The sequence below is a fragment of the Pavona decussata genome, unplaced genomic scaffold (genome assembly GCF_977016875.1).
Source record: "Pavona decussata unplaced genomic scaffold, jaPavDecu1.1 SCAFFOLD_61, whole genome shotgun sequence".
NCBI classification, from domain to species: domain Eukaryota; kingdom Metazoa; phylum Cnidaria; class Anthozoa; order Scleractinia; family Agariciidae; genus Pavona; species Pavona decussata.
The window spans coordinates 322,639-350,000 of NW_028145482.1; the positions used below are offsets into that span (position 1 = coordinate 322,639).

The 27,362-nt window shown below is 39.7% G+C and overlaps 1 protein-coding gene across 2 annotated transcripts; it reads left to right on the forward strand.

The window, feature by feature from the left end:
- Positions 1 to 288: 288 nt before the first annotated feature.
- LOC146478934 (TNF receptor-associated factor 2-like) lies at positions 289 to 27,131 on the forward strand. 2 transcript variants are annotated; one of them, XM_085111230.1, is made up of 8 exons: positions 289 to 442; positions 13,964 to 14,192; positions 20,080 to 20,137; positions 20,331 to 20,435; positions 20,521 to 20,685; positions 21,470 to 21,547; positions 23,120 to 23,209; positions 24,034 to 27,131. In XM_085111230.1, the coding sequence occupies exons 2-8, from the start codon at positions 14,047 to 14,049 to the stop codon at positions 25,090 to 25,092; spliced, it is 1,701 nt and encodes a 566-aa protein (XP_084967356.1). In that variant the 5' UTR covers positions 289 to 442; positions 13,964 to 14,046; the 3' UTR covers positions 25,093 to 27,131. The 2 variants fall into 2 exon arrangements, with proteins under 2 accessions (XP_084967356.1, XP_084967354.1); XM_085111228.1 differs by having other exon boundaries at positions 374 to 459; positions 13,990 to 14,192.
- Positions 27,132 to 27,362: the final 231 nt, after the last annotated feature.

The following is a 27,362-nucleotide window of genomic DNA, read 5'->3' on the forward strand; positions in this document are numbered from 1 at the left end:
CTGCCGTGTGTGGTCAATTAAGATCATCGTGGGTGCTTTAGATGGCAGAAATAGGAGTACTATAATACACATGGAGCAGTTTTCGTAAGCCTCAACGACACATTTCGCAATATTTGTTTTGCCGCTTGGGAATACCACGTCCACAAGTTCCCTTAATGACTTCAGGACGTGATGCTTTAAGCCATTAAGGATTATCAGATAAACCGAGTCGACTAGTTGGAATAAACCGAACTTGTTTCTCCGGCTTGAAAACGGAAGAATGGCTGCATCGTACAATGCCTTTATTAATTGCGAGAGTCGAAATATTATCGGGAAAAAACAGGATATGACATGGACCCCCTCTATGCCATGTCACAACTAAGACAAGAAATTTAGAAGTCGAAATTTTTCGTTTTCTACGCATCTTCAGTTAAGGATGAAAGGAGTACCACAAAACAGCAAGGTAAGAAACGAAGTTCTGTAGTCCTATGAATTGTTAAAAGAAAAAGTATCACTTATGTCTCAATCACTATGCCGAGTAGAATTGTATCGTTCAGTGGACTTGCTTCCGTTTTGCTGTCGTTAATTCAAGCTACTGTGTATCAAAGGACCTCCAACTTAACAAACTTATAAAATGAGGTGCACGTAATAATTCAGTGTACGTTTTGAACAGTTATGCAAATTGAATGCAGCAGTTATTTTGTCGTTGTTGACGGAATTATCTGTGCAAGCATAATAACACTGGGTGGGAAGTCACAAATGGTTAAACTTATTTCTTTCTTATTTCTTCTCACACATACGACTAATTTCTAGTTCCCGAGCAAACAATGTGCATAAGTTGTGTAATATTCACCAAATTTGTAGAAAATGATATCCAATAATACCGAGCTTTCATCACATTCAGATTTATATAGTTGAACTTTTAAAGTAATCAATACTATACATTTCAACATGTATCTAAGTAAGGCCTTTCCTAATAAGGCCTTTTAATGTTACTGTTTGTGTTATTTTTAAGAATATTTCGGGCATGTTAAAAGGTTCTTGCTTCAAAGAAACCCCACAACAGTCTAGAAAAGGACACTCATGACGCATGCGCGCATAAACTGATTGAAAAGCCATGTGGAATTTAGAAGTCGTGATTAGTAATTTGTATTTGGAAGGGATCATTTAAAACTGGTAAGCGAGATTGTTAAATAGTCTATTGGTAGTCGGTTAAGCATTAATGCATGATTCACATAGGTATTACAATACAATACAATTCTTTATTGACACTCCTATAGGGGTTTTCAGTGACAATTTGTAATACATATTGGTATTGGAGCTACATTTGCTAAATCGTCAACAATACTTTTGATTTTCTCGATTTTGACTTCGCAAGTGAATGATTTTGGCTAAACTTTTGAACATATGCTACATGACCGAGAGACAGTTAAATCAAACAATTTACAAACGGTTATGATCTGCCACGTTGAGTTAAAATTCAGGCCAATTAACACTGAAAATGATTATTCCAAAAATAGATCCGTCTATATACGTATATACCAATAAGAACTGAGGTACTGTATGACCCCTGCTTTATATATGATCAGGTTTCCTTTATGTAAAGTTAGTTGAGCTCTTTACTTTGTTGTAATCAGCCTATGCTGATCTCTGTCACCAATCTGAGGTTCTCAAAAGTTTGCTGATCTGTGCAGTGCTTGGGTAAATTTATTTCATGTCTAAAATGCATAGCTCATTTCTAATTTCTTGGCTGTGGATCCAGTAATGCAGGGATCTTGGCTAGGTTTTGTTCGTTAATTTATTTCCCACGATGTAGCCGGGTTACACATACAGAGTGTACGGTAGATAGGATATTTTAAAATATAAGGGAGGACGACAGAGCCGAGAAAGTAGCTTGCTTTGTACTTCGAATACTTTCCTAGCCTTGCGGGATAGTTCTTTGCTAGAGTACTAAATACTACAATGTAGGCAATTGGGTTGGGCAAGGTTGATCAGTAAAAGTTTTACAGTCAACCCAGGTCACGCGTGAACAGTATTTCCAAGAATGAAATGAACATTCGAATTTCTCTTTGTAATGTCCGACGTGTGAATGGAATGTTGGACATTTCTCTGGAAATCGTTCCGAAAAAGACGCATTAACTGAAAAAAAAAAGATTGGGAAACAATTGTTATTCGAGAAATATTCAATTTTGCAATGTAAAGAAACATTCATAGCTTTATACTGTCAATAAGCTAGGGAAATTTATACGGGAACTCTGAAATCTCGTTGGCGATTTTCAAAACTGACATGAAAATTTCAAAACTCCGTTCAAATTTCAAAAATATCGTTCACGCGTGACCTGGGTTGACTGTAAGAGTGACTGATTTACATGTTATCATAGTTCAGTACGATTCTTCCAAATGTTACGGGCTCCTGGTGCTGGCCAAGTTAAATTCCCTTAAAATTTACATGTAATTATAGTGTTTTCCAATCGTTGTCAAAATTTATTGTAAGCGAGTTAGCCCTTCTTTGTCCATACACAGGCGGCCCAAGCTCAAGCTGTGAGTTGTGGTGATCATATTGCGTAATAGCGGTCACGGCACAAATTTAAGAGTTTGTATGGGAACATTTACGATCGGGTTTAGGAGGTAAAAATTCCGAAAATTTCTCAATAAAAATGACATACCTTATGTATATGATGTACTGTTTGTTGTTTCTCTTTCTCCTCTTGCTGATTTGAGGTCATTTTAGCGAGTTATAGCCTGCGAATACAGCCGCCTCTGATGAGAGGCGGCTGTATTCGCAGGCTAAGCGAGTTATCGTTTCCTGGGTTTCACACTCCTAAGAGTAGAAGGAACCAAAGAATGAGGTCATTTTAGCGAGTTATCGTTTCCTGGGTTTCACACTCCTAAGAGTAGGAGTGTGAAACCCAGGAAACGATAACTCGCTAAAATTACCTAAAATCAGCAAAAGGAGAAAGAGAAACAACAAACAGTACACCATATACATAAGGTATGTCATTTTTATTGAGAAATTTTCGGAATTTTTACCTCCTAAACCCGATCGTAAATGTTCCCATACAAACTCTTAAATTTGCGCCGTGGCCGCTTTTACGCAATATGATCACCACAACTCACAGCTTGAGCTTGGGCGGCCTGTGATCCATACTGTTCCTGGCGAGATTTAAATTTACACTTTAACACACGGAGCGATCCTATAAGACCAGGCTTAACGGTTCAGACTGTCAATCAAAAATCCAAAACGCGCGTATCGGATTGGTTGATTACCAAAAAATCTTATTTTAGCACGTTCAAGTTCCCGCAACATTAATTCGAAAGGACGTGACGGAAAAGCTGTTTTAGTTCGAATTATTTTGTTGAAAATCAATCCAACGAATATGGCTACAGGAGAAGAATTTAGAAAGTTAAGTTATCCGTCTATTTTTCGAGATCGGAAATTCATTTATCGGCTGGTAAAATCTTATCCTTTCGAGATATTTCCGAAATGATTAGGATAAACAAATTCTGTCTCGAAATAGGTTGTTTTTCTTAAACCGGCTTCCGAGATGGAATCGCTTCGATCCTTTGTGTCGTTTAGTGGGGGAGAGATAAGTAAAGACACAAAGTCGCGGAAGCGAAGCCTAAAAGAAACAACGGAGCGGGAAACGGAGGAGAAAAGTGAAGTGTCTCAAGCGGCGAGCGATCGCACGCAAGACGACGGAGCTGATAATCTTTTTGAAGCCGGCCTCTCTATTGCTTACTGTATATAATAATTATAAAACTTAGAATATATTTGGTACTGGCTAATTTTAATACTGATGTGAGAGCCATTGCCATTATCATTTCATCAATAAGATACATGAGAGCAACATCGGGTCGTGTTTTGTTTATATCTTTGGTGATTTTTCGAATTAGCAAATATTCATGATCAGGTACGAAATGTGTTCAGATGTTTTTATTTTTGACTTGTGCATAGAAGTTTAGAATTTATTGCTGCCACTTCCAGCGGATTAGTAGAGTTAGTTTTCACGTACGTGATCGATAGATACACAAGCGGTAATAAACTTGAACCCGACATGACGACTCGAGCGGCCGTTTAGCGGAAAACATCTGCTAAATTTTGAAAATCCTGCCAGTTTTGGCGAACAACCGCAGACTCGTTTTGGTTATCAGCATGTTCAGATGGAGGGATACAGATGTCCAGTTCGTCGCAAGCTTCAGTTTATAATGGTTTCGATCTTTGTACTGTGTATTTGGTAGAAGGATTTCGAATTTCGAGGTAAGTTTCGTATAATCTTTCGATTGCGGCAACGAAACTTGATTATTTCCGTTATTATCGTTAATCTCGCTAATTTCTGGTGTCTTACAAGATATATAGCTAGCGTTTAGCTTATTTTTATTGAGAAATCGATTCCCTCTTCGATTTTACAAACGATAGTTCTTCTCTCTTTTTTCCTCGACCGTTACCGACGTCATCCACGATTATACTGATCCGCAAAGCGCTTCAAAGGGGGCGTGTCCTTCCCTTTTATAGGATCGCTCCGTGTTTAAACGTTGATCATACTTCGACTAATTATACAGGAGCACCTCACAGACGGTTTCGGTGATATCTGTTCGCCTCAAAGAGTCGGATTTAGGTTTAATGGAAATCAAAAGTTTTCTCCGGCACAAGATGTGAAACTGAAACGAATTCCTTTCGTTTTCTAAGGAACAAACGTGTGTGTGCGTTGCGTGACTTTTTTAAAAATTTGTTGCCAAGGAAACAAAACAACAGTACAACAGTGCCGTGTAACCAAAACAGTCGGGTTTTGTTGGCGGTTAATTTAATTTGAAAATCGAGCTGTTGAGAAAAAACTAAAGATCCAGAGTGCGACGTTGTGTAGAAAGGTTGGTAAACTTGCTATTCTTTATAAATGTTTCGCCCTGTTTTCGAAAACGTGTTAGAAATAATTTTGACATTCGAGCGCTGAATAATTTCAGGACGGTAAATTAAAGCACGATATAACGAGATATAGCGCAACCCTGGAACCGAACGAACCCCAAATAACGAAGTTCGTACAATATTCTTCAGCCCGGGCAAAGTTACCGAAAACGTATCGAACAGAACCAGGATGTATAATGAAATCTGGTACAACAAAATGCCCGTTACAGCGAACAGAATTCTCGATTACTATTTACTATAACTAGCCGGAAACTGTATATCACTACGTGCTTTCCATTTGACGGTATATCTTCTTTAGTCTAAGCCATTTTAAGCAGACTTAGCGACGGCAATTAAATCATCTTTCTTACAGACAGTACTACTACTTTTAATATCATCGTACGTAATAAAATTAAGCCGCCCTATATTTTTTATGCTTCTCGCTTGCCACAGCTATTAAGAACTCCCGTTGTCGTAGTGATACCAGGGATACACAAAACAGAGAAAGCTAAGTATCTTGGCCTTGACAGAGACAATCGAACGACAATTCGAAACAAAATGGGTGCTGAAGAAGGGAATGTAGACTGTTTTTTTTTTTTTACTTTTGCAACGTTAAAACCATCAGGCCATTATTTCAGTCAATGTTGACAAGAACTTTGACACATCTTGTCAATTATTAGGACAAACAGACAAAAATTCTTGGTATTACTGATTGCGTGCAGGGACATTTCACTACAACAGTGATATGTTCTCCTTGATCCATGGCTGTTTTCTAGTATTCCATCTTAGGGCCTCTTCATATGATCCCGGTTGACCGCGCTAGATCTCGCCTCATTCCTATTTCTTCGATGTGTTCATATGAGAAGGCGGGCCAGCCCGGTTACCGAGACCTCGGTTTCAGCGACCGAGATCTCGGGAGTCCGGGACGAAAAATTTCTCATATGAACACGGTATCCCGGTTACCGGGATGAAGTCTATAACCAAACATTCGCGTCTTAGAACGGATATATTTGATTATTACGGCTCATTTCTGAGATGTTCTAGTTCAAAATAATTCCTTTTCGTAGTAGAGATAAAGATATTATACTTTTGAGGTTTGTAGAACTGATAAAAATGAAAAATTCTTACCGGGCTTGTTCGGTAAATGTCACGCTCGATTGACCGCGTCACCACTTTTCATCTCGGTAACCGGGATGAAATTTCCCATATGAACGGACTGCAAAATTCATCCCGCTTACCGAGCCATCCCGGTAACCGGGATCATATGAAGAGGCCCTTAGATGGAAATTAATTTCAAGTAAATCATTTCAACCGTAACAAATGAAATGCTTCCAATTGAGGGCCTCTTCATATGATCCCGGTTACCGGGATGGCTCGGTAAGCGGGATGAATTTTGCAGTCCGTTCATATGGGAAATTTCATCCCGGTTACCGAGATGAAAAGTGGTGACGCGGTCAATCGAGCGTGACGTTTACCGAACAAGCCCGGCAAGAATTTTTCATTTTTATCGGTTCTACAAACCTCAAAAGTATTATATCTTTATCTCTACTACAAAAAGGAATTATTTTGAACTAGTACATCTCAGAAATGAGCCGTAATAATCAAATATATCCGTTCTAAGACGCGAATGTTTGGTTATAGACTTCATCCCGGTAACCGGGATACCGTGTTCATATGAGAAAATTTTCGTCCCGGACTCCCGAGATCTCGGTCGCTGAAACCGAGATCTCGGTAACCGGGCTGGCCCGCCTTCTCATATGAACACATCGAATTTTGTACAAAAGAAATAGGAATGAGGCGAGATCTCGGTAAGCGGGCTAGCCCGGTCAACCGGGATCACATGAAGAGGCCCTGAGTCGCTGAGAACAGCAGCGTTTATCGGTTTAGTGCAGGGGGATACTTAAATGACTTACATAAATTATCAGGTAGGGGGATACACATATCACTGCAACAGTTCAGTGTCAATGTGTATTCCCCCGCGATTCATGACATTCATGCATTTTGTATTGCTTTGTCAGTGTTGTTTTCCATAGAGAAAGAAATACGATTAAAATCATAGTAATCCGTGCAAAACGTTTCCGACTGAGAGACGCTGAGAACAGACGCGAATTAGCTCTGGCGAATCAGTAATTGCCAGCGGCGGAGAGGCCGGAATACGTGTGTGACTGAGTAAATTATGTGCATGCTATATAACTGCAACAATATCCCCACTATTCATGTCTACGATTCAGTATATGTTACATCTTGCATACTCAGTACATGATCCGCGAGCTCAAGAGCGAGCGTCCGTCATGAATTCGCGTCTTCTTCAAAGCAAGGCTTGCGAGAGGAATAACATTCGCAAAGTGAGCAAACTCCAATCGTAAGCCAATAAATTAAAGATTTTGTTACACTTAAGTGCTTTGAATTTATTTGTTATTGTAACTGTCAGACTCTTTGACAAAACATGAATCTGTTTAGAGGGGAGGGGGGCGGGGGCGGTGGTAGGGAATACACATTTTACTGGCGGCCATATTTGAGGGGATACACAATTTATCTCTGCGACACCGTATGTAATATGATCTTCGCTAGTGAAACATTGATCAGCGTCACAAGTATAAATTTCCTTTGTTGTTGTTATGGTTATTATCATCACTGCATGAGTATGGTCGGTTATTCGTAGTAAGTACATTGTATTTATTCGTTTACTCTAAATTTTCTCTCTCTTGTTTTGTGGGTAGAATTCATCCCCGCTGGCGCAATACCAACGTTTTGTCAATAAGTTACGATTACGCATCATATCTGGTGACGTAAAGTACCAGTTTGTCGACAGGTTGTGATGGAAGATTCATACCGTGGGCTGAGTTCATGCCGCATTCATCCAATTTAAAAAGCTGTGCACTGTTAATCTGATTTGTTAATGATAAAGCTAAAGCGTTAAAATTATCATCAAAATATGCTCAGCAACGCTGTGTGCATTATTGTAATGAAACTTTCGATTCTATTAAGGCGGGGGTACACCCGAAAGCCGTTTTCACGCCGCTTAAAATCGGTTTAATGGAAATATCTCGTTCGCATTTCAAGCAATGCAAAAACCCTTAGCTCAAAACACAAATCAATGTTTTGGGGTGTTTTGTAAAATTTTTGGTGATTTTTAGGTATATTTGGGAGGAGACAGTTTTTCTCAAAAGAGTGGTAAAATTTGGAGAAATAAGAAATAGTTAAGATTTGATGTAGTTTAAAAATTAGAATTTGAAGTTAAAAATTGATATATGGACACCCAAACAGTCCCCTACCAACCTGGTGTGCTCTTGGGTTGGGGGCAACTGTCTGTTAGTGTTCCAAAAATAATTTTCTTTCTTTTATCCCTTCTTTAAACCTCTTAAATTTCCATTCAAATTCACGTATACCCCCATCTTAAGTAAGGGACCCTGAACGCCGTCTGCATAGTTTTACTACCTTTCTGTGGGCCTTCCCGTTATGCATTAAAGCACAACAGGCGCTTTGTTGTTCCTACACATAAGACAAACCGTTTTAAGAATAGGTTCATTATAAGATCCTGTATGTCCTGTATCCTGATAATACATATTTGTAGAGTTTAGGATTTTCTTTATGATCATAAACTTTTAATTGACTATACAGACTATAGTTTTCGATTAATCCTACATTTCAATTAATTGTACAATTAATTATGCATTTCGTATCTTTAGACGGCTTATCTATTTTGATACTTGCATATGTGAACACGCAATTCAGCTTTCGGGCTGCCAAGTATTTTATTAATAAACTATCTATCTGCATTGCATTACACGCTTCATCAAAGTCAGGTTCTTCTGACTCGATTTATCAAACCGCGGCCAGGACAAAGCGCATTCACTGATACTATAAGGATAGTACAGTACCTCTTCCAGACCTCTGTCTTTCTCGGATATAAAGGAGGTACTTTCAAAGTTATGCAGATACTGCAAATTTATGCAAAATTATGTAGCAAATTGACACTTGCTTGTAAAAAAATGAATAACAGTCATGGCCAATAAAAATCAATCTATACAAACTATACAAGAATACTATACGACGATTTACACCGGATACCCCGTCGATTCACGTATGAATAATTACTTATGATATCTTCGCTTACCGTAGTTTAAAAGTTAGATATCTGATTCAGCGCATGACTGATTCTCAAAACGTTTTTCTTTTGCTTTTCGCGTGTAACCCATTACGGTCTTGGTGTCTTAATCATAAAGCTAAACTGAACCAAATCTACAGTGGATCCCGATATAACGAAGATCGAAGAGACTGGATCTGGACTGGAACCGCGTCAACCAGTATTGACAAACGGGACTTCAAGGTGTAAAATATTCAAGCTGTTTGAGCAAGGAATGACGTCGTGGCAGTCGAGGTGGGGTACTCGGTTATAAACGTGACGGGGGGGTCCGACGGAGCCTAACATTTTGAACCCAAAAAAATACATGGACCTTATATTGGTCACCCAAAAAAATACAAGACTGGAGATTATTCGAATCATGCTTTTGGATCTTGCGGGAACTTTGGCTTGAATTGCGTAAGAACTATTAGCCTTGCGGAAATTCGAACCCAAAAAAATACGCGCAGATTTTTTAGCCCCAAAAAAATACACGGTTAAATCTTCGACCCAAAAAAATACAGAGGTTGAAAATTTTAGACCCAAAAAAATACGTCGGACCCCCCCCCCCCCCCGTCACGTGTATACTCGAGTATCCCCCCTGGGCTTGGCAGCAACGGCAATGAACAGATAAATTGTAGAGTCCCCAAAGGTAAATTGGGTAGTTTCTAGGTCATCTTGTAAACCGTTTCGCCAACAAAGAAAAAAAAATCGCATTGAGCTCAGTAAATGTGATATTTGTTTATGGGATATAATGATTTTATGTTCATAGAAAAAATCGGCGAAATCGGTGAAAAGCCGAAATTTGCCTTATCCGTTCTAACGCAGGCAGCCTCTTAAGCTCTGGATCATGATAGACATATTGACCGAGTACCAGGGCATGGCTAAGGGTTCTCCCTGCGTCGTACCCTCCTGTGGTAAATAAAGAGCCTCGACGGGCCTCTGTAGGTGTTAATGATGTAAAGTGACATTTCCTTGCAGGTTATCTGGATGTTATGTAAGGCGACGGATAATAATAATAATAATAATAATAATAATAATAATAATAATAATAATAATAATGATGATGATGATGACGATGACAGTCTATGAAAAGGTTAGACACGACATATAGGTGCTTTACAATCAATAATGAACTTTAACTAAGCTAAAAACCAATCATATGTATTACAAAATTACAAACCTATGAAAAAATTAAGGTAAAGAGATATTAAGTAATAAATATAAAAACAGTCATCTATTTACAAAAGTCCATTTAAACCGTTCAGTTTTCACTATAGGGTGTATGAAGTCATGGTCCCTATCTCTAAGAGCCCTATTACGTTTAGGTGGAAGCAAGTCATACAATATATGACTAGTATCACTAGTGATTCTGTTGAACAGATCATGTCACTGCCCTATTCTTTATTATTCTTTATTACATCAAATCGATAGGCTCGCCTAATGAAGGTGTCAATCCGATCTAGTAAATATCTACCTTGAAAGGCAGAGTCCCACACTTCTAATCCATACAGAAATAATGACATTTTCAAAGATTCGAAGAGTTTACTGAGCTGATCTAAAGTGTACCCATAATACTTGAATACTCCTAGAACATACAGTCGACTAGCAGCTCTGGACAGTTAAAGCTGTCACTACGAAGATCCCAGTTACAAGGATCTTCGTGGAAAGTAATTCCCAAAAGTTTCAGCTACTCTTTTCGCTCAATCCCAGGCACTGGGGGAGGAGCAGACCTACTGCTAAAAGTTCTGCTATGCAATAGCACTCCCACGTGTTTGCCAAATTCAGACATCCTATTATTGGTTGCCCAGCTTTCAAGGTTTTTAACTTCTGCATGCGCAAGCGCTGTGTCAATACGGTCTGTTATGCTTAAAATTCTCTTTGAATAAACCAGATTCGCAGGTAATACTATGAAGCTTTCGTAAGTTTGCAATTAATCTCGTACCCCGATCTCAGTGGTCGGTTCGGGAAGTTTTAATACCTCCAGTCTAACAAGAAAATGCCTCGACGTAGATGCCCCGCTCTCCTGTTGAGCTGAGCATGAGGGAGTAATTACCCTGGGTTTCGCCTCGCTCGTTCTAATAGAAAAAGACAAAATAAGATTCACAACTGCATGGTACGTGCCTGCTGGCACGTACAAATATTGTCGAACAAATAAATTACGCACAAGAGGAAGGAAGAGGGTCGGATTTGGAGATTGCAAGGGCGAGGGATAATTGATGTTATAGTATAATATTTGATTCGAGCCAATAGATATTAAGTTTGAGTTGATTTGACAAAGTCCCTGTCAGCATCGATCAAAATCACCGTACTTTGGACTTCCTGTGGACTTCAGGAAGTTCACATCCCGTACGTAACCAGCAACTGACTCACGCGACCTTTTACGATGGTTTAGAACTTCCTGAAAAAAATAAAGAAAGAATAATTATAATAATAATAATATTAAAAGACATGCAAAAAAAATGATAAAGATAAAAAAAAACCAACAACTGGTTTCCCTGAAGACTTCAGTTTATTTTTCAAATGATGCTTTTTTTGGCTTGCTTTTCTGTTTGACTGATGGATCATTTATGCCTTTATGTTTACAAGCGAACGTAAGTATCGTTTCTGAAGCCAAGGTTATTTTGAAGGTAGTAATACGTCGATCGAAAGACTTAGACTTTTAGTTTGAAATTTTTTATATCCGATCGATCACAAATCGGAACTCCGCTAAAAGCAAGGAAAAGAGCGAATGAAAAGTCATTACTCGATCGGCGATCAAACGAACTAAAGCCGACGATCAACCGATTCACCACTGATTCAGCCGGATACTGGCCGGACTTCGGATGAAGCGCACCGTCGTCGCCAGCGACGTATCTAGTGAAGCGACGTCATGTAGTGTACTGCAAATGCAGTACATTGCAGTGAACTTTGGAATTGCAGATGTTGCATGCAATAGAGTCTTCACGTCTTCCCATAAAGATAAAGGACTTTATTATAAAATATACTCATGTCATGAATTCTCAGCAACTAGACGTGATCTAATTTGAAGTTACAACGGATTATACAGTACAATCCAGTACTACTGAACTGAATGCCGAGCTAAGTATCTCAAGTCAAGTTTAACTGATGGGAATCCGAAGTTTAGCATCCTGTTCTTCTTGCCGCAAAACTCACTAGCCACGGCCTCCCTAGGCTCGATTTCCGCCGCTCTCTCGAGTGCGGTCTTTGTTCCTCCCCGAGCCCGGGCTCGTTTCCCGAACAGCGGCTGGAAATCGAGCCTACGGTCTCCCCGTCAATGGTTAAAATTGTCTTTGAACGCGTGCATTAGAGCAAGAGCCGAGAGTCGCTCTGTCTTCATGGTTGCCCGTAGATAAGTCTTGATTACGCGTCGTGCTAAAACTGCGCTCAGGAGTTGCGGTTGACACGGGCATCGTGAGAAGGATTGTGAGGATGCATGGCGTTAACGTTTCGACAAAGTGTTGGATTTATGCAGTCGAGAGTGACAGCCAGAGTTGCTGGTCGTTCTCCAGTTGAATGCAACCACTTTGTTTTTCACAAACAAACATACAATACACTGACAATAAACACACACTACCGAGTCATTAGAGATAGAGTACCGCATCCATTCATCGTTCAAAAGCCATTGAAGATTCAGCTTTCTTTGTTTATTGCGAATACATCAGGAAACTGGAACTTTTGACAATCTGGCTATACCCTTTGAAGCAACTTAATTGCTATGTTCTCATTCTTCAATTTGTTATCATTTCATAGCTGATCTCAGCCTATGCCTGGATATAATGGCAAGTCAAACACTCCGTGTGAACGAGACGAAACGAGCAGTGCGTTTGCTTCCTTGTTCTCAACTCAGTCAGCCTACATAAGAATTTGTCGCGGTTTGTCCAGCGATACTTGCTTCAACAGGACTGAAAAAATCTCTGATGTTACGGTTGCTCTTGGACGCCATATTTTTCTCACATTTGTCGTTTGAAACTGGGCCTTTTTCGCTAATCAAACACGTTCAGATTTCAAACATTTTTTCAGACGTGATTTTCTGCATTTTTTTGAAAGCGGCAGTACAAATACCTAAAACCGTTCAACGCCATAAAAATGCTGCGAAAACATGCATTGCTTCGCATAGACAAAACAGTGAAGATTCTTTGAACTGAAAAGCCACAGACACACACGCGTGACATGTAACACAATGCAATTTAAATATAGACCTAGGCGTGGGAAAAAAACCCGAAAAGAAGATCAAATACTTTTTTTATGACGTTTACTTTCCTTCTATGCTTTCTTAACAAAATCACCCAAAAAACTAATAAATTGCATAATAATATACCAAGAAAACTTTGTAAGCCGAGCTTCACCCGAATTAGTCAACGTATGTTTTTTTGTAAATACCTTAGGAACTCGTAATCTTACCTACTTACAAATTAATAAAAGGGTGAACCAGGTCAAAGGTTGGGGAAGTTCAGTATCATCTGATCCCCGACCCACAACCCCCTGGTCTGATCCTGTGTTAATTTTTTCTCTACAAACCTGGAAGTTAGCGGAAACATTACTTTTGATTGAAAACTGAACTGAACTTGAGACAAGTAAAAAAAAATTCTTCATTTTTTTTATTTATTCATTTATTTATTTGTTTATTTATTTATTAACGGGTCAGATGTTGCCCCCTCATTTCATTTTGGTTTTCCCATTCACAAATCACAAGTTCCTCCTATCCACCCCCCTCCCCCCCCACCTCCCCCAAACTTCTCGCTCCCAGCCTCTCCTAGCCCCCACCTCCCCCCCCCCCCGGAAAAATAAGCATGCTTCGTAAGCATTTTAATATTTCTGAGTGTACTACGTTTACATTAAGGAATAGATTTTAGCTTTCAAGGTAAAAGGTACATTGAAAATAGTGCAGATTACATACTATGCAGTCACTATTTTGCTTTTACGTTTGTTTTTTAAACCTTTTGTCGTCTTCTTTGCAGATAAATAAGCTTACCAGATTCAAAAGAACAGTCAAGTTCAGACGCCATATTGTTAACGGGTGGAAGGGGAAATCTGACACAAGATGCCTGGCTATAGGTTAGCCAGTTCAGACCAGCAAACTATTGGAACAAAGTACATGTGCAACTCCTGTAATCTGCTGTTGCGAGATGCCATGCAAACTGGATGCGGGCATTTCTATTGCAGCTCCTGCCTTGTTAGCCTAATTCGGTAAGTTATAATCTTTTTGACCTTCAATTAATCTTCACCCTTGGATCACCTTCACACCTTGGTTGGGCACTTTCAAGCTTGACCCTTTCTTTATATTCCTTTTTTTGCTACAGTTCTTTCTTCAACTTTCCTTTGTCCATCAACTGATAAATTATGAGTCCTATATAACGACTACCCCGTGCTTTGAACTTATGTAACAAGAAGCTGTAGACAGCTTGTTCCTCGCGAAGCGAGGGCCGAAGGCCCGAGCGTAGCGAGGTTAATAAATTTGTAGGGCCAAGCCGGCCCGAGTGGAGCTAAGCCGCACGAATTCGAGCGAAAAATATATTTATATATATGTACGTATGTATGTATATTTGTATATATATTGCGTTGAAGGTGTCCGCAATGTTGCCTAGCAACGGTGAAAAACAAAGTATGAATGACGTCAGGCTGTGTGGCGTCGTCTGGAGCAAAATTTGCATACACCGGGAAAGTTTGCGTGCCGTATCAATTTTCAACTGCAATGTTCATCAATATTCACTGGATACAGAACTATCTCTCCAGAATCTTTTCCCTTTCTTCCAGAAATCTTTTTTGTGAAAGATTGCATTGAAGAAATTACACATTTGGTGGCCGCGGTAAAATAATTTACCGTGGGAAAGAAATTCATCGAACACGACAGCGCTGCACGCCCGTTGTACATTTCATCGCGTCAGAAATAGATTTTTAACCGCAAACTAGCCTGTGGAACTACGAAAAGACCATGCTCATCAAAATAGTTGCTATGTTCAGAAACCTTTTAATCTCCTCATTTGATACTACAATACGAGTAAAGAGGGCTTTCCACCCAGCCCCAGCCTCGCGAGGTTTTGTGAGTCACGTATTTCTAGTACATGTACTGGGGGTACCTTTAACATTGCGGGTACTTGTAGGTTGTAGTTAGTTTCTAGTTGGTGAATGGTGAATGGAAAAATGTGCTACTCTGTAAAATGTTCCTCTCTCATCTTTTTATTTTATTTTATTTTATTTTACAACAATGTCTGCATTCTTATGCGCCGCTCAAATCGAAACTTCAACATCCCCCCCCCCCTTCCCGGGCAAACCCCGGGCATTTGACTATTTTCTGTGCCCGGGAGTGGGGAATTTGACGGGTAAGGCCTTCCTGGGGGTGGGAAATTTGACCTTGCCTGGGTGGGTTGGGGAAAATTGAACCGGAAGTGTCAGGTTTCAAATCGCTTTTTTGGGGGGGGCGCCGAAGTCGCTGACAGCTATAAACACGTGTTTGGACGAGATGGAAGAGTTTAAAGGAAGAGATACAGCATTACAAAAAAAGCTTACAAAAAAAGGTCTTCAAAAGTGAGAGTGCTTAAATATTAATTATTTTTAATAGATTGTATATAAACGATGTAGATTTTTATACAATGAGTCAAGGTGCGGCTTTGCCCCGCAGTGAATAGTGAAAGAAATAAACACTGTCGAATGAAAATCTGCCGTTTTGGCTTAAACTGCAGAATACCCTGCCACTCGAACAGTCTACGTTGCCGGCTAACTCATTTTAAATATGTTATTATGTATTGCTCGTTAAATAACCTTTGCCGTGTTTCGGAGTTAGAGCAGCTTACACTTGCTGATTGACGTTGTCCGACTTGATAAATTCAATTTCCAGTCATTAGTTTCAATGTTAAAGTTGTGGTTTTTTTAGTAACTCATGACAGGAGCCGACAACGATTGTTCTTTAGGAGGGGCATTTGACAGACAAATCCGACGATAAGGTTGGGCATTTGAACACCATTTTGGACCGAGGGGGCGGGAATTTGAACGAACCAATCTTCAAAAGTTCAAATGCCCGGGGTTTGCCCGGGGGGGGGGGGGGGGGGGGATGTTGAAGTTTTGAGTTGATCGGCGCATTACTTCCACTTGTTTAATTTGTCCTTTATATATGGGGTGTTGATAAAACCTGGAACAGGGCACATTCTGGAACATCACAGAACATGACAAAAAACAATATAAATTAATGAAGACATAATATGAAAACTGGAAATGAGGCGCGATTTTAATTATAAAAAAAGACAAAATAAGATTAATCAGCTTGACTAGAATAAAAGAAAAATCGCTGTGTAAGAAGGTTCTACATCCAGCCGACAGTTCCTAGTGAGTGATAAAATTTTTTGCTACAACCCTTCCATGTGTTTTTTCAAAATGGAATTTAAAAATTACTTCAACTCAATGTTGTTGTAGTCTCTTTTAGACGAAATATGTTGGGATGTTTTAGGTAGCAGTTCTTCTAACCATTTTGTGAGGCAATGGCTGATTCGGTTAGTGATATTGCCAGTGAGATATGGATAACACAAGCAATATGCAGATGCGTTTTATTGTAAAATTGCTTGGTTATTTGGATACGGCTTCACCTGAATGGAAACCGTGAGAGCCTACAAGTGAGATCGAGTAAGGGGACAGAAGCTCCTGGGTATTTAAACAAGGCTTTTGACGGGGTGTGTGGATGCGGGACCGCACAATTCAGTCAAACCCAAACAATGTTGTGCAATATTTAAAAATCCGCACAAGATCCCACCATTGTTGAAATTTTAAATAAGACATCCCTATTGATAACCATGATTTCTAGACACTTTTAGCCAGGTTTTAGGCGATTGACCTTTCAAAACTATGGAGAAATGTCGCATGCTCCGTAGATGAAATTGAGCAGATGTAAAATCAACAAGGCATTTCCATATGTTAGGCAAAAAACAAATCAGAATTGTTGTTAAATGAAGTGCCACATAGCTCTGGACTTTGAAATTAAGAGAAAGATATTGGTAATTTTCTCGCTCGACACATTCCCGGCTTTGTCAAAAAAGTTTTCTGTAAATAATACGCAGCGAAAACAAAAACAAAACATACTACTCAGCTCAGTTCATTTCCTGACAAACCTTTTTCAGGCAAAATATTGTAGATCGTGAATATGTGTAGCTGCCAAAAATATTCATACAAGTAGCCAACGATAGTACCAAACTATAGACAAATTCTTGACAAAAATGAACAACGCTAACTATACAGCTGTAAAAATACATGTAACCCCAGCAGACAGGGTGAGCAACTATCAAGCGAAACTTTCGTGCAAGACTTTGCAAAGATTCCTGGTTGGACGATCAACAGGAAGCATTTTTTTAGTTTATCACTGATCGAAGCAAAGTTATCACTCTCATGGCTCGGCGGAAACCTTTTTTCTTGTTGGATGGTCAAAACATTGCACAATTCGGCACAATTTCGCGCACAATAATCAACGTTTTCTACTGTACAATTTGTCCCCCAAGTCTCTATTTAAGCTAGTTTTCTAGTTGAGCAACTCCTTTGTTTCTCTCCTCTTCTCCAAGTAATGATATATGCCAATAAAGCATTTAGCCTGAGCCAATTGCAGGTTATTGCTCCATTACAATGACCACTGATTGCAACAAAGATTACCCCCCCCCCCCCCCCCAAAAAAAAAAAACGGTTTAATTGAACGTACAATAATTAAAAAGCCCCCTTGTGAACAGGGACACCATTCATAAACCTTCCATAAACGTGCAGTCACTGTTGTGGTCTTGGCGGCACACAAAGGCACAGAAGTCTTCTTAGCATCCAGGGCCCGGTTGTTCGAAAGCCGATTATCGCTAATCTCCGATTAAAAGTTAACCGAGGTTTTCATTTTGCTCGTTAGATAGCAAAGAAAAAGGCGAAAAAAAGGTTAAGTCAAAACTGAAGGACAAAAATCTTTTTCGAAAAATCTTTATTGGTTGGTAATTAAACTTGAATCAAAGTGCAGGTTAATCCAGGATTAGCTTACTTGGACTTTGAACAACTGGGCCCTGGTTTTTAGCTGAATGTTGATTTCCAAATCAATAGAAGTGCTTAAATTAGAATTAGAATTCTGCTAATATTTGCAATAAAATCAATTAATAACACAAGAAACATGACTTACATTTTTCAGATAAAAAAAAATAATTCATAAAAATATTAGTAGACATTGAATTTCAAATGCTTTTGCTAAGATTAGGCCACAGGACGACAGGTCCAAGATATCTTAGACATATGTTACAGTTACTGTATTCAACCTAGGCATTACAAAATGAATTTTGCATCATGTATCTTATGGGTGCCTTGAACGACATATCGACCAATGTATCGTTGTATGTCAGTCGTTACTTGACCGAAAAGCGACTGATATGCCGCTCGGCTATTGACCGAGAGTCGACCACCAGCCCGCCGATAATGACCATCGACCGTCAATCAATGAAAATCCATTGATGCATTACCCTTATTTCATTGACACAGAGCCGCGAAATTCAGGTATATCCGCAGAATCCTGCGAAATTCACAAAAAAACGCGTAATACCGCGAAATTAGTTAAAAATTCTACCAAATACATGTCGGTACAACATATTTGAAACTTATCTTGGCTACTGGGGCTGTTTACTTTCCATAAATGCAAATTTATCTTGAAATCTCGTCACTGCCAATGGTTTGAAACATAACATACCATAACTACCAGGCGTTCTTAGATTAATGTTGGGAAAAACTGGGCACAAGAAATGAGAAGACTTTTTGGTGACACTATACGGAGTGGGAAAGGAAACTGCTGTCTGTAGTAATGCAGGCACATGTTTAATCGTACGTGCAGGACACAATCGAAGACAGTACAGCAATGTTTTGACTTCACAAATGGATTTGAACCTTCGATCACGAACAATCTTGTCTTGTAAACTGCAAAGCAACACAAGAGACCAAGGAGAGAAAAGAAATTTTTTTGCGTTGCTGTGTTTGGCTCTAAATTGCAGCTCAAAACTCAAAAAGGAGGTTAACCGGCCGGGCGTTTCGGTAAAGCTTACGTTTTTCTTGTAGCTTGAAACAAGTACAATTGCCTGGAGAACTGTGTTGGATGAACTTTTGTGTTTTCTTTCTTGCCCTGAATTTGACATCCCTTTCAATATATCTTTTTTTTTTTGGAATCTTTCTTCTGGGCTTTCTTCTTTGTTTTTCGGCGAAAATTTACCCTGAAAATTCTCGTGAAATTCCTGCGAAATCGGCCGTTTTTTTCGCAAATTTGTCTCCAAAAATCCCGTGAAATTTGACTTTTTCTCACGAATTATCAGAAGCCCGGTACGTCAGTTGAGGCAACCTAGAAGATACATGCACATGATCTAAATTTCTAAGATTATACATTTAGTATTGTAATGACATAGAAGGCTAATGCTTTAGCCTTCTATTTCATCTGGGTAACATTGTCATTCCAGAAGTTGACTTCATAGGAAGCATCTTGTTTTTGTCAAAACAACACATGGTCATTTCCTCTGGTCTTTTTGGGAAAATAGTGGATAATTTCATTGTTTTATTGCTGAGCTTATCCCCCTCTGTGTCAATCTCGTACCCGGAGTCTTCAGGCTTTTTGGTCAGTGGGGCAACGCCTGGAAGACTCTGGGGACATCAAATAAATTTAATTTTTTTGATTGGCTGTTCCGTAACGGTTTCCATAGTTTTACCGCAGAAATCCTGCGGTAATAAAATTCGAGGTCCCCAGAGTCTTCCCGGCGTTGCCCCGCTGAACAAAAAGCCTGAAGACTCTGGGTTCGAGATTGCCTCTGTGTTGGCAGATTCAGTGCTCTGATATAATTATGACACATGCTGAAACTTCTAACTTTGCTCATTACAATTCCAGATACATGTAGATGTTACTCAATGCGATTATCTAGACTTGATCATGACTTAATTAGCTCTGACACTGGCCATTCCGTCATTGTTGTACTTGTTAAACAAGTACAGTACAGACCATTGTAACATACTTATGGCAATACTTGTAGAAACTTCTCACTTGGTTATAATATGTGGTTGTTTACGGTTTCCTATCTCTTATTTTTTTGTTTTGTTTTAGAAATGGAACTTACAAAATGACCTGCATTCAAGACCAGGAAGAATTTCTTCCAAATGAGGTAAAGATTTCAGTTGGCAAGGAATTGGATATATAAAGTAACCTTTGTTACATGTACTGTAGATACATTATAGATGTATTATATACATGCACATGTATATATATATTTTATTTTTATGGTACAGTATAGTAGCTTGAGTAGTGGAATATTATAATAAAGTTTCCTGTGTGAGCACTCTGTCTACACCTTTCAGGTTTTTCCAGATAACTTCATGCGCCGTGAAGTACAAGCCCTTGTAGTCCACTGCACATTCATGGATGATGGTTGCCAGTGGAAAGGGGAAGTCAGACACCTGGAGGTATAGTAAAAATTAATTGAATCAGAAAAGCAACGTTGGTGTAAATCTTACATGTAACTTAATTTCCATCTCACTCTCTTTACAGAATCACACTAACAGCTGTGTATTCCTGAAGATCCCCTGTGTACATCCTGATTGTGGCATGCTGGTAAAAAAAGCTGAACTATCAGAGCACTTGGAAAAGGATTGCAAGTGTAGACTAGAAAGCTGCGGATTCTGCAAAAGACGACTCAACCTTAACAAGATGAAAGTAAGTGTGACAGACAACAGCATGTGAATTAATTTTGTAGAACTCAGTGGTCAAGAGGATCTAGCGGACTGAGGATTCCGGAGATGCTTGGCTAGGCCTCTGCCTTAATAAGATGCAGTTTCACCACTTGAAAGAGTCGCACTGCTCATACCAGTTAATAAGGGCCCTGTCTTAATGAGATCAATGCAGTTTCATCACTTGAGTGAGAAATAACACTTCGTTAATCACATTTACCACTTGCACCAGTCTCATTGATTCTTCACTTTCACAACTTGAACAAGTGGTGAGCATTGGACATGAGTGCCCCCCCCCCCCCTCATAGTGACTGTACATGTACAAGTTTCCAGGAACCTCAGAATGGTAGCCATTTTGTTTGTCAGACTTGCAGTGATTTTGTGCCTTGTTTTCGCTGTATTCTTAAATTCTAACCAAGATATGCTTTAAAAAAGAAATGATTTTCAATAAGGTCACTTTTTAAATTAATTTCACCTACAAAATTGAAAGGGGGTCACAGTGAGCCAGAACATAATCTTGAAGGGAACATTTTTGCACAAATCATGCCAATCTTGCCAATATAGGCACAAACTGTTATATTAAGGTACATGACATACTGGGGTTGGCCAGCAGTTTATGTCAGTTTAATGCCCCTCCCTATGCCCTATGCGCCACCTTGGCACGAGGGGACAAGTAAAAAAAAAAAGTAAATGTCCCTCCCCCTCCCCTCCCCCGGTAATGTCAGGTTTTGTACTACACTAAATGGTAAATACATAACCTTTGTTTGTAGCTGCATCACGAGAAGGAGTGCCCTGCATATCCAGTTGAATGTGAAAAATGCAATAAAGACGGCATTCCTCGAGCAAAGGTACACGTAAAGTCATATTTTATTTTTCAAATTTTCTTTCCTTGATTAATTCGTTTCTGTCAAACTAAACAGTGGAAGAGACCATAACTTGTAAAGAAAACAAGATCCATTTTGGGTTCATATTTGCACAACCTTACATTAACCAGATTTTCAGAAGCATCTGTTAATTGCTAAAATCATGTTTCCCTCTTCAAATTTTCTTTCCTTGATTAATTCAGTTCTGTCAACCTAAACGGTGAAAAAGGCCATTAAACCTGTAAACAGGACAAGATCCATATTAGGTTTGCATCAGCACATTCCTATGTTAAGCCAGATTTGTAGGCCGGGGTGTCTGTTATTTAATGTAAATACCTGACATGTTGTTGAAATGTATCGTGATGTGGCAGGGTGTATTAAACATCACAGTGTGTCTTTTTCAATCAGCATAATGGCCGCAGGGTTTGAATCCCGTGGGGTCCATTAGTGTTTTCGATTTGTTTTCAGTTACCTGTCGTTTATACTGTTATTAATGGCAAATAAACTCTGGTCTAACACCTTTTTAGTGTATAAAAATTTGTATTAGTGAATAGTATACATACTATTGCAAACTGAGTGACAGCTTTTGGATGCCACATAATCCAAGTTCTTCTTTCAGAAGAGGGAAAACATGATGGTAGATTTTGTTTTAAGCATTACATGAATTTGTTTACTATAGATACTGTTTCAGTTAGGATCTCCGTCGACACATGCTGGAAGACAGTTAGGGATGCAAAGTTCGGTTCCCATTGAATAAGAGCTTTCCTGTCCCTGAGATTTATATTATGAAACTTCGGTTTACCCTTCCATACTGCGGCTGAAAGTGTACAAGTGTCTGAATATACATGTACACACTCGTATATGCCTTTTCAGGGTTTTTTCTATAGTGTGGCAAATGCGGATTGCTATGAATAAAAATAAAAATACATTGGCACATAGGGAACACTGTGATGGTGGAGTGGTGAGAACATTTGCCTTCCACCAATGTGGTCCGGGTTTGTTTCCTGGACTCGGTGATCATATGTGGGTTGCGTTTGGTCAGAGAGGTTGTTCTTTGACTTTTCTGGTTCTCCTCTCTCCCCCAAAACCAACGTTTCCAAATTTCAATTTGATCAGGAGAGTGTTGCCAATCAGTGTTCTCTGTGCTAACAAAAGATTATAAAGAAATTAAATTTGCTGAAGTGCATCAAACTTGGCGCGGAAATTTCACCAAGGAAGACAACGTGTATATTCCAAAAACAAAAGATTTATGACAACAAAACCTTTTGCGAACCTGGCTACATTATCTTGAATTCGCACCTCGCTGCACGTCTTAAATACGCCGCCCAGCGAGTTTAATCTGCCGTCAAATCAACTGACCAGATCTCAAAATGTTAGTTTTATATCACCAATTTCTCATTATTTCCTTTGTTCTGTGCGGAGAGGTTGAAAAAAGTTATTAAATTGTTTGTAACTAGATTAAACTGGCTAACGAACAACAGAACAATGCTCCCAACCCTAAAAGATAGTAGGCGCTCGTCTTAGTCTTTCAATTAACTCTTTTCCTTGCTTTTAAAGCTGTTGGAGCATCAGGATCCAGTTGTTGGAGATTGTGATGGCGTACAAGGACCTTGTCCTTTCTCGCAGATTGGCTGCTCAAAAACCGAGGTAAAGACCAAGGGCTTTGTGTCAGTAACGTTTGTAACAAGTATACAGGATCCGCACTTTACAGGTAGACAGCGAGTAGTCCCTCTTTTTTGTTTTTCTGAGGGATAATCGGACAATCACTTAAATGAAAGTAAAAATAACCTCGCGAGGAGATTTACCGGAGATGCGGGAAAGTGGCAGTCAGAGTGTGTGAAATTAATTATGCACATAATTACACATCTATTATGTGGCGGGAAAAAGTGATCATGTGATCTAGAACCATCGAAAACAATTTGAAAACAAGAGCATAGCATGTTTGTAAGCAGAGCGTAGATCATCAAAATTTTGAGGTGAATTTCTGCTGATACGAAAATTTCGAATATAGAAAATTGACTTAACAGAGCATGGAATTTTTAAGTTGTCAAAAATGTGAAGAAATATACTGGGATGGAAGAATAAATGCTAAAAATCAAATAACGGAGAGGAAATGCGCACAAAAGCACAGGTATAAGAGTCTGTGGAAGGATACGATTTTGCGTCAAGTGGAAAACGAGCGAGCGGAAGCGGAAGCATATGCCTTCATGTATGTCCGACCTGTTATAACGTGAACATGAAGCACTGAGCTGTGCTGCCGTTTATGCTTATGTTGAAAACCAGAAGTTATTTCCTCTCATCCTTCGCGCGTGGCGTCTTTTCGCGGAAGGTATTTCGTGGGTTCACTTAGCGCTGTAACATACACTACAGAGTTAATTCTCTGATCCATTATTTATTGCTAGCTCGGTCGGTTTAAATTAAACTTTAGGTTACGTGGAATATGTTGTCAATACTCTCCTATTTTGTGACAGGTTCTCAGTCACACAGAAAAGAAAAAACATCTGGAACAAGCCAACACTTACCATACCACCCTGGTGCTGCAGTGCGCACTGCGAATGGGCCGCGAAATGGAGGCACTTTTAATGCACAATCCTAGAATGATGTCCAGAAGCCCCAACATGTTCGCAAACTACGACAGTGTAATTTCTGATATACTCGCTCAAGTGCAAACCGGTACAGCGGAAAACAGGGATTTGCGCGAGAAGTGCCAAGAGCATAGCGAAAGAATCACCTCGCTAGAGAGAAAACTGGCTTCAGGCAATTTCCCAGCTACTACGCCATCAGGACAAGGGAGTGGTGATTCTATCGGAAGTGCACAAAACCCTGAGATTACACGAAGGCTTATTAACGTCGAAAACAGGACTGCTGACCACGAGGTGCTATTGGTGGAGAATAACCGAACAACGGAACAGGCAAATAGAGATGTGGCTACCGTCAGGCGGCAGATTGATACTTTCCAAGAAGCCATCAGGAGATTGGAGCGAAGGATCGATTCTATCGAGCACACTCTGGCTCTTAGAAATGTTACCCTAGCTGATTTAGAAGAATACATTAGACAGCAGGAGTTTTCAAGCTACGATGGTCAACTGCTTTGGAAGATACCTGAATATGCCCGCAAGAAAAATGAGGCGGTCAGTGGTCAGCAGGTGTCCTTCTACAGTCCCTGCTTCTACACCAGTCGCTATGGATACAAGATGTGCGCACGCATCTATTTAAACGGAGATGGCATGGGGCGAGGAACACACATCTCAGTGTTCTTTGTTGTCATGCGCGGCCAGTATGATGCATTACTCCGCTGGCCATTCAGACAGAAGGTCACATTCATGTTGATGGATCAGGATAATGTGGAACATGTGATCGATGCCTTCAGGCCTGATCCAAGCAGCTCATCCTTCCAGAGGCCGAGAAGAGAGACCAACATTGCCAGTGGGTGCCCCATGTTCTGCTCCCTCACTGAACTGAACAATCACGCTTATGTGCGTGACGACACGATGTTCCTCAAAATAATTGTGGATACTTCAGATTTGTAAGAACGGCGGCTTTCCTTACTTTTATAGGATTCGTACTCTAAGGAGAAAAACCCCCCCAAAGCCACACGCAAATGAATGAGTTCATTCCTTCTTTAGTTACAGTGTAGTCGTCTTCAGAAAGGTTAAATTCGTATAGAGAAATCGTAACTCTAGTTAAGCGAATTTCGTCATTTGTGTAGGCGTTCGGGAAATTTTTGTCCTTATAGAGCGCGTTTCCCGTAAAAGTAAGGAAAGCCGAGATAGCGGACATAGTTTTTGCAACCTGGCTAAAACGGGTTAGTGTGTGATATGCGGTTTTACGTACGCGTTAAGACCAGGGAAAGGAGGAGGAAAAGAGCTAGAGATAATCCACTCTTTGAGTGGCAAGTCCAACGCTACCTTACTCGGACCAGACGCTGATCAGTTTATACTCAGTCGGAAGGTAAGGTGAAGTGGCAGTGCTCAGTCCACGCTCTTTCCATCTGTTTCCACTCTCCACCTGGCCTTGCCTTTCTCCGTTTTCTATGACACCGAAGGCCAAAGTGGCGGGGAAGTGTGACAGACTGTAAGCCTGATCTAGGCGACGAGAAACGGCACCTTAATAAGGTAACCGATATCACAGAAGTGATTGTTTTCGCAAGAACTTCAAACCTTCCCTCAACAAATCTACCGATTTTTGGTCAGGGCAGGGACATAGACACCGTCGTGTCCGTTTATTGGCGAAGAAAATAAGTCGATTTCTTCCTCTATGCGATTGCGTTGCTGCGAGTGCTGCATATAACAACTGCACGTTGCGTATTATTGCATTAAAACTTGTTTTATTTTTTCGCGTAAACCAATCGCCAAAAAGTTGCCGGCGGCGGTCGGCAACTAATTAACCGGTAATCTCACTGGTTATTACCCCAAACTTTGTACTAGATCTACCTTAACACTCAGCCAAGTACTGAGCGATCAGTTGAAGTTATTTTAGATAACTTTTGTGAGTGGAAATTGTCATAATTTACAAAAACGAAATTAGTATTAATTTTTTGTATCATGACGAAAATTCAGTATTGTAAGTTTTATACTGCTGCCAGCGTAAATGGGTCCTTTGCAACTAACGGTCACGTGGTACAAAATCCACCATGTTGGAGAGAAAGCTACTTACAGGGACACCCAAAACAAAGAATTTCAAGCATGACTGGACGAAGACGCTCTGTTTCGTATGTTCCAGCAAGGTGGAATTTGTACCTGTCCATGTGACCGTTAGTTGCAAAGGGCCGATTAGGAAATTGAACAACCGCGACGGTAATGCCAACGAAAACGTCACTTGAAAATTAAGTTCGTCCTGGAATAAGCCACTTCGTAATTATATTCCGGCTCGTCTACCTAAGTGGTTGAAGTCCTCTTCAAATGATGTCTTTCAAGCGAAGAATGATAAGTTCACCGTGTTACACTTGCATTCTTGATAAATTTCTGAATTTGGTCATTCCACGTAGTTGTTTTATAAAATGCACGTTTTTTTTTCTTTTGACTTTTTTGTTGCCGTCGTTTCTGTTGTTGACGTCTTCGGAGAATGAAATTGTTTCTCTGATTATTGTTGTTAAGTTTGGGAGTCAACACTTCGGATACCAGTAGCTTTCTTCGCAAAATTAAGTTTCGTGTGACTAGAGAATTTTAACAAAGAGTTTGACTTTTTATCTAGTTTTCTTCCTTGGAGAGTCTCATTAGCAATTTTACAATCAGTCTAGACGTTGTTTGTGTAAATCGCTTTGGTATTTAACTATAAAAAGTAAACTGACAAATGCTTGAATTCAGTATGTACTGTGTACAGTATGTGTATGTACTGTGTACAGTATGTATATACTTATGTACTATTTCCTTCATTTGTTTAGTTGAACGACGAGCTAGTCTTCGGCATATAGCTAGGTAAAAATAACCTGAAATCATTATGCATAAGTAACTTTTCCCAATGTAGTTGATTTAGGGGGTTTGTATTCTGCTGCTATATCTCGCTCAATGTTGATGACCTTGTGTATGTTGTGTAGAAAACATATAAAGAATAAAGATCATCAAGCTGACGAACTTACGACTCTTTTATGGATATCAGCAGTCGTTGAACATTCTTGCTTGTTCCTGTCAAAAGGGCGGCTTGTTATTGGGAAAGTGCGCCGGGTTGTCAAAGGCCCTTCCAATATTGAGCCACCTTTTAACACAACTCTATACAGCGAAATCTCGATTTCGTTTCAGTGAGCGTCACTTGTGTTAAATGCTTCCTACATGTGGTCAGTATACTATTTCGAGAAACACAC